Source organism: Sprattus sprattus, assembly GCF_963457725.1.
Source record: "Sprattus sprattus genome assembly, chromosome: 1".
NCBI classification, from domain to species: domain Eukaryota; kingdom Metazoa; phylum Chordata; class Actinopteri; order Clupeiformes; family Clupeidae; genus Sprattus; species Sprattus sprattus.
This window is the reverse complement of record NC_137920.1, coordinates 5970336-5979234: the sequence shown is the minus strand read 5'-3', so window position 1 is coordinate 5979234 and position 8899 is coordinate 5970336. Positions and strand designations below refer to the sequence as shown.

The 8899-nt window shown below is 37.7% G+C and overlaps 1 protein-coding gene across 1 annotated transcript in view; it reads left to right on the top strand.

Annotated features, from left to right (window-relative positions):
- Window positions 1-6727: 6727 nt before the first annotated feature.
- Window positions 6728-8899, top strand: part of LOC308370564 (uncharacterized protein) — a gene marked incomplete at both ends in the record, with an annotated part of 28549 nt that continues 26377 nt past the window's right edge. The window contains one exon of the mRNA XM_080845227.1: window positions 6728-6824. Coding sequence (XP_080701353.1) covers window positions 6728-6824 — 97 coding nt within the window. The remainder of the gene's footprint in view (window positions 6825-8899) is intronic.

Here is an 8899-nt window from a genome sequence, read left to right as displayed (position 1 = left end):
TGTGATTTGTGATATATGTGAAGTGCCACCGTGTTTGTGTAATAGATGTAATGTCGTTATTAATCCCTGAAGTTATTGTAATCTTTGTCTAAGTTCGAAGTTCGAGACAGTAAAGAGTTTGGAACCTCATCTGTGACTCAGACCATTCTTTACTTCGCCACAGTATTTTACAAGTAGGCCTAACTAGCCTATGTTCAGTATAGCTCTAGCAGATAGTGAAAGACATGTAGGTACGTATGTGTATCTGTTTAGTGCGTGTATTTATGTTTAGTATCTACAGCCGCGGAAAAAATTAAGAGACCACTTCAAAATTATCAGTTTCTCTGGTTTTACTATTTATTGGTATGTGTTAAAGTAAAATGTACATTTTTGTTTTATTCTATAACCTACTGGCAACATTCCTACCAAATTTCAAATAAAAATATTGTCATTGAGATCATTTATTTGCAGAAAAATGACAATTGGTCAAAATAGCAAAAAAGATGCAGTGTCTTCAGATCTCGAATAATGCAAAGAAAACAAGCTCATATTCATTTTTAAACTACACAATACTAATGCTTACACTTAGGAAGAGTTCAGAAATCAATATTTGGTGGAATAACCTTGATTTAAAATCACAACTTTCATGTGTCTTGGCATGCTCTCCACCAGTCTTTCACATTGCCGTTGGGTGACTTTATGCTACTCCTGGCGCAAGAATTCAAGCAGCTCGGCTTCTTTTCATGGCTTGTGACCATCCATCTTCCTCTTGATCACATTTCAGAGGTTTTTTATGGGATTCAGGTCTCGAAATTGGGCTGGCCATGACAGGGTCCTGATCTGGTGGTACTCCATCCACACCTTTACTGGCCTGGCTGTGTGGCATGGAGCATTGCCCTGCTGGAAAAAACATTTCTCAGAGTTGGGGAACATTTCAGAGCTAAAGGAAGCAAGTTTTTCTTCTGGGACAACGTTGTACTTTGCCTGGCTGAGGTTTGTAAAAGACCATAAGGATTGAAAAAAGGGGACTGGAGGGTCTTCTAGTTCGTCTTCTCTGATGAGTCCAATTTTCAGCTTTGCCCAACACATGGTCGTCTGATGGTTAGACGGAGACCTGGAGAGGCCTACAAGCCAGAGAGTCTTGCACCTACTGTGAAATCGGACTCATCAGAGAAGACGAACTAAGAAGAACCTCCAGTCCGCTTTTTCAATCCTTATGGTCTTTTACAAACCTCAGCCAGGCAAAGTACAACGTTGTCCCGGAAGAAAAACTTGCTTCCTTTTGCTCTGACAATGTTCCCCAACTCTGAGAAGTGTTTTTTCCAGCAGGGCAATGCTCCATGCCACACAGCCAGGCCAGTAAAGGTGTGGATGGAGTACCACCAGATCAGGACCCTGTCATGGCCAGCCCAATTTCGAGACCTGAATCCCATAAATAACCTCTGAAATGTGATAAAGAGGAAGATGGATGGTCACAAGCCATGAAAAGAAGCCGAGCTGCTTGAATTCTTGCGCCAGGAGTAGCATAAAGTCACCCAACGGCAATGTGAAAGACTGGTGGAGAGCATGCCAAGACACATGAAAGTTGTGATTTTAAATCAAGGTTATTCCACCAAATATTGATTTCTGAACTCTTCCTAAGTGTAAGCATTAGTATTGTGTAGTTTAAAAATGAATATGAGCTTGTTTTCTTTGCATTATTCGAGATCTGAAGACACTGCATCATTTTTGCTATTTTGACCAATTGTCATTTTTCTGCAAATAAATGATCTCAATGACAATATTTTTATTTGAAATTTGGTAGGAATGTTGCCAGTAGGTTATAGAATAAAACTAAAATGTACATTTTACTTTAACACATACCAATAAATAGTAAAACCAGAGAAACTGATAATTTTGAAGTGGTCTCTTAATTTTTTCCGCGGCTGTATATTGGAGAGCACCTTAGTTTTAAATGTTTATAATTCTTAATTCTTATAATCCTTAAGATTCTTTGTTTGAATATTTTTGTCTCTTTCTATACTGATCCTTTTTCGTTGTATTTCTAAATTATTGCAGGGTCTATGCTGAAATATGTTCAAGTGGGAGCAGGTGACCAAGACGAAGATGCAGAGGAGGAGCAACCGTCTTGCAGGTCTGTAGACACCACCACAGCAAGCCAGGATGATCAACAACCCTCAACCAGCAGTTTAGGAACAGATCCGCAGAGAACTACTGTATGTATGTTATGGCTGTTCTGTGTACTGTGTTTACAAAGTAGATTTAACTTTTGCGTTTTAATAAAATGTTAAACTGGCAGAAACTAATTCTTTTTTTCGGGGGGAGGGGGTGGCCCATAAAGGAGTTATGCTTAGGGCCCCAAAATAGCTAGCAGCGGTACTGCCTTAACAGCACCTCATTAAAATGATCCACGGCTCAAAAATGTGTTGAGTGTCTGAGGTGGGGAGAGGGAAAGAGGACATGGGGAGGGAACATAGCATTGTCATTGAAAAGGTAGAGACAGAAAAACATGGCTACCTCGAGAAAACAGGCTCTGCACTCACTGAAATAGGGTAGTGGATGATGAGTTTATTTTCCAGACATAATGTTATAAAGAGACACCAGAGGATCCATAGCACTTTGTGTTTATGTTGTACTCTAAATATAGGGAACTTCATCACAGCTATTCTTTTTTTTATAATTGACGTGATTTGTGTTTATTTCTGTTATGTTCTTCAAGAAAGGTAAACAATGAAAAGGCCCTTACTTTTTACTTCAGCTGAGCATTACATGGCCACCCTGAGTCAAAACATGAACACATAAAAAGTATTCAAAGTGGTGAAGGCTTCCATTCATATTGTTATGATGTGTAAGTGACTTAGTTTCCCAAATATTTTAATTGCTTCTCATTGTTTGCCCTTAAATCTCTATGTTGTCACAAGTCTGTTCCTGTGTTTTCAGTGGGAGTACTGCCCATAATCCCCTTTGTAATGAAGTGTATTATATATATTTATGTATTTATTTATTTATGTTCTATTATTAATGTAGGGCACTTATGCATGGTAGTGCTTCTATCATTTTATAAGGACAAGATACAACATTGTTCTTTGCCCATGGCCTCCAATTTGCTAATACAGTCCCTGCCACTGCCTCCCACATTCAAATAAAAATAAAAAAAATGAAAAGTGCTCAGTGTTGAAGGGGGCTAAACGTCCTGGATACTGGTGCCAATATACAGTATGACCCTCCCAGCACTTTATCACAACCTAAGAAACTTTAAAATTGTATATCTATTTAACTTTGATGTTTTATTTAACGTCTCCACACTGGTATGCAGTTGTAATATTTTATGTATCCTCTATCCTTATATCAATTCAGATTATATTTTATAAACTATACATTCAAGCATTCACACACAAATACACATACTGTATGCCAACATAAATTCAAACACTATCATACAGTATGAAAAGGTTTGAAATATACACCATTGAGTTTCTTTAGCTGGATAACTTCCATGGCTGAATGCAGGTGTTATCATTAATCGCTGATGATAATGCTACAGATGGGTATGTTGAAATGTAGGCTTCAAGAACTCCTCCCGCTCATTGATTATATTTTGAATCCAGAAAGCTCATTACTCAGATAGAAGATATATAATATTATCACTGGAGTCGGGTTCTTGAACTTGTATTTGTTAGGTGGCACTGATGATAAGGTTACTGATTGTTGTGTAAGACATATAGGCTCCCAATCATTCTAATGGTGTCTTTATGGCCCTTTCATCTGCATGCTTATATTATGTAAGCTGGTGGAAATATGTAAATAAAACTGTGTTCCTGTTTGACTAGTAGGAGAACAACCAAAATAAAGCTTTTTTTATCATTCACATGATTTGCATTTATTCCTGTTGTATTCTTAAAGTAAATTATACAATGAAAAGGGCCTTAATATACATATATATATGAGGGATGATCATCAGAGGACGCACACAGGGGACCAAACTTATCATAGAAAAACCTTACCAAAATACTTTGTATTTGCAAAGACCGAAATATACACCTACCAAATATCACCAACCTTGTCATGCAAAGAAGACAAGTTAATTAATTGATGGAAATTAAAGAAGAAATGCATCACCTTTGTATTTATATATAAATACATGAATTTTAGTTTTAGTTTTAATTTTAGTAAGTTGTGCTTTACTAAAACAAATTTACATATTATTGGAGAGATACTATGGGAATGTCTTTTCCATGGTCTACTATTAGTGTGACTTAGTTACCTAGGAAACATGGAAGCTCTAATCAGTTCCCAACCCCACCTGTCCTCTAATTCCCCATCACTTTTCATTTACCACCCCAACCCAATACTACCTTCCATGTTTGGAGTTTTTGCAGGCTGAGCTATGGCCATGCCCACCTGAGGACCATCAGACGTGTAAACGGTGCTCATACGCATGGAAATCCTTTGTCATTCTAGTTGGATTCTCAAATGTTACTCCAGCTAATTGGTTTTACATTTTTAATCAAGAAAGCCAATGGGTCAGATAGAAGATGCATTATAATAGCCCCACAGGTAAAGTCAGATTACTGAACTCACATGGCACTGATGATGAGGAAACTAATGGGTGTGTATGAAATGTAGGATCCCAATCATTCTAATGGTAGTTACATGGCCTATTTACTTGCATGTTTATATTATGTTAACTGGTGAGACTATGTTAATCAAACTGTTCTTCTGCCTGTTTAGTAGGACAACAGCCTAATAAACCTTTTTTTTGTGTTTATTCCTGTTGCATTCATAAAGTAAGGTAAAAAATAAAGTTAGGTACACAATAAAAAGGCCCTTAATATATATATAAAATACAATATTTGTATCCATGTGATCCTTGTTTATTCCGGTTGTTTTCTTAACACTTGTATGGTATTCGGGTCTGTGGGACCCGTTTTCATTTTTGATCAAAACAAAAATAATACTTCTAATATTTTTTTAAAAACTCAAACTCATTGGCTTTGGCTCATTTTATGCGGAGAACAGATATCAGTCTACATTTCCATTGAGCGCACACCGTAACCCACACCCCTACACATACTATGTGTTACGTACAGGAAATTCGGGTAAATAAAAGTGTGGAAATTGTAGGTCATGTGTACCTAAAGTCCGTTTTCCTCCTGTCTGGGTGTGGGTGTGTGTGTGTGTGTGTGTTTGTGTGTGTGTGTGTGTGTGTGTGTGTGTGTGTGTGTGTGTGTGTGTGTGTGTGTGTGTGTGTGTGTGTGTGTGTGTGTGTGTGCGTGTGTGTGTGTGTGTGTGTGTGTGTGTGTGTGTGTGTGTGTGTATGTGAGTATGTGAGTATGTGAGTGTGTGTGTCTGTGTGTGTGTGTGTGTGTGTGTGTGTGTGCGTGTGTGTGAATCCCACCTGCCCTCTAATCCCCATCATTTTTCAGTTCACAACCACTGCCACCCATAGTCAAAACAAAAAAATGGTGAAGAGTCCTCAAACATGAAGTATGAAAAATTCTGTTTAAGTATTGAGGCTTTCTTCAGATTTCCACCCAACTCCCACTACCCTCTCCTACCCATTACATATCAGATCACACATCCACCCCACCCCCATACTACCCTCCTTTGTGTAGTTCCTGCAGGCTAAGCTGTGCCCTTGCCCACCTGAGCACCATCAGACGTGTAAACTGTACTCATAGACATGTACTTCCTGCCCCTACTCCATTGTCATGCTAGTTTAGATCTAGTTTAGGCTCCCAATCATTCTCATGGTGGCTATATGGCCTTTTTACTTGCATGTTTATATTACATCTGCTGGTGAAACTTTATGTAGATAAAACTGTGATTATGTTTGTTGTGTATTTAATACAATATTTCTATTCATGTGAAACTTGTTTATTCCTGTTGTAGGAAGGTAGAAATGAAAAGGCCCTTAATATATAGATAATAATATCTGTTTACATTCATAGTGTTAATTTCAGTTGTATTCCTGAAGTTAGGTACACAATGAAAATGCCCTAATATATTTTTTATTTCACAGTAATAGTGTTTATTTTCTGTTGTATTCTTAAAGTAAGGTACATGATGAAAAGGCTCTTACATTGTGCTTCAGCTGAGCACTCCACTACCACCCTCAGTCAAAACATGAACAAATAAAAAACATTCAGAGTGAACTGGGGTAAATGCCTGGGATTTGGGTGCAAATGAAAATGCTCTCTTTGGATATAAAATAATTAGTTAACCAACCTACCCTCTCAACACAATCACCTTTCAGCTCACACCTCCACCCCTCCCCACTACCCTCCTGTGTGGAGATTATGCTGAATGAGCTATTGCCACACCCACCTCTGGGCCATCAGATGTGTAAACGGTGATCATACACATGGAATTCCTCCTTGGGGTTTTTTAGTTTGCATTCCAAAAGCTCCTGCAGCTGATTGGATGATCCACCTTTATAAGGCAGTCACTGGGATGGTCTGGGAGTATAATATAGAGGCGTACCACACAGGCAGTACAACTATACTGTAGTTCTTTGTGCATATGAACATATTGGTCTTGCATTGAAAGGAAATTCAAGTATTATTTTGCAAAACAGACTGATATGTCAAGTTCTACTGAACCATCACTACTGCTGATGTCAGTGAAGGAGGAGGTAAAAGAAGAAGAATTTGATGATTTCCTGCAAGAGTATCTGTTTGCAAGTAAAAAGGAAGAAGTGCCTGGACTGAGTCATGAATGTAAGACTGAAACAAAAAGATCACCAACCATGACCGGCAAAGAGGAAAATGATTCAATGATGGTAATTAAACAGGAGGATGAATCTGATTTAAGAGAATATGATTGCCTGGCCACCTCGTCTACAAGTAAGTTGCATATTATTTTGTATCATGAGAAACCAAAAAACAACAAAATCATTGCAAACTGTTATTATTTACACCATATGGAATTAGTTTGTACTTAGTTTGTAGTAATATAGCTTTGTAGACACTGTGATGCATCGATAGATACTGTATGGGTGTAATTCAACAAAAATACAATTATACTGTAGTTCTTTGTTTTAATATATAATCCTTGCATTGAAGGAATGTAACAGTGGATTTCCTTTACAAAACAAAACTGAATTTATAGGTACTGGGATGCTCTGAAGGATTATGTGCGTCATTCTTTGGAAGCATACTGTAGAAGTTTAAGTCTCCAACAGTAGAACTATAATTTAGTTCTTTGTTTGCACATTTCACTATATTAGTCTTGCATTTAATGAAGATTTGACTGTATTTTCTTTGAAAAACAGAACTGAAGTCTGAAATGGCAGGATCTACTGAACCATCACAACTGCTGATGTCAGTGAAGGAGGAGCTCAAAGAAGAAGAATTTGATGATTTCATGCAAGAGTATCTGTCTTCATTTCCAAAAGTGGAAGACAAGCCTGGACTGGAACTTGACTGTAAGACTGAATCAGAAAGATCCCCAGCCTTGGCCTGCAAAGAAGAAAAGTCTTCAATGATGGAAATTGAAGAGGAGGATGAATCGGATTTAAGAGAATATGATCGCGATGAATCTCCTACAAGTAAGTTGCAGATTATTTTGTATCATGAGCAACTAAAAGAAAAAGAAAACATTCATTGCGATGTGTTATTTATATTTACAACACCTGCATTTTAGTAAATGTCTTTAATTTAAGGTTTACTCAATAAAATGTAAGATCTGTATAGAGAGTAGGCATAATATGCATGTTACCTTAATCATGGGATACTATTATTGTAACATTTGGAGTTAAAAATATTTCATGCCATTGGAACTCAGACATAGTTATGAATAGGTTATTTAAAAGTTTATTTAAAAACCACTGTCTTTATCTTCTGCTTTACTCAATGAAATGTTAGACCTGTTGAGATAATAGATATACCATGGGAATACCATGATAAAGGGATACTTCTTGTAGTAGGTTGCATATAAAACATTTATAATGCCTACTTTAATTAGTGGTATACTATTTAAGCAAATAGCCAGTCAATCCAAAATACATTTTTACATGAGTTATACTGTGTATTGTTAATGTAACAAATCAAGGATATCAATGATCGAGAATTGAGGATATTATTTAAAAAAATATTTTGTAATGTTATAGGAGATGTTCAAAGGATCCATTCTAGAAAAAGGAGTCCAGAGGACAGAAGAAGGAAAGTCATCAGACATCAGCAACAGAACAAAAGGAACAAAAAACATGAATGCTCCCAGTGTTTCAAAACCTTTGCGGCACCTTCCGCTCTTGAAAATCATGAACGCACACACACAGGAGAAAAGCCACATCAGTGTTCTCAGTGTGGAAAAACCTTTATTCAGATAGGTAATCTCAAGAGACACCAGAATATCCACACGGGAGAAAAGCCACATCAGTGTTCTCAGTGTAGAAAGACTTTTAATCAATTGGGTCATCTCAAGACACACCAGAGGATCCACACGGGAGAAAAGCCACATCAGTGTTCTCAGTGTGAGAAGGCCTTTGCTGAAATGGGTAAACTCATCAGACATCAGAGGATCCATACTGGGAAAAAGCCACATGAATGCTCCCAGTGTTCCAAAACCTTTGCTGCACTTTCCGCTTTTGCAATTCATCAACGAACACACACAGGTGAAAAGCCACATCAGTGTTCTCAGTGTAGAAAGACTTTTAATCGATTGGGTCATCTCAAGGCACACCAGAGGATCCACACGGGAGAAAAGCCCCATCAGTGTTCTCAATGTGGGAAGGCCTTTGCTGAAATGGGTAAACTCATCAGACATCAGAAGATCCATACTGGGGAAAAGCCACATCAGTGTTCTCAGTGTGAAAAGGCCTTTTCTGAAATGGGTACTCTCAAGGAACACCAGAGAATCCATACTGGGGAAAAGCCATATCAGTGTAGTACATGTGGGAAGTGTTTCAGGAGTTGCAAAT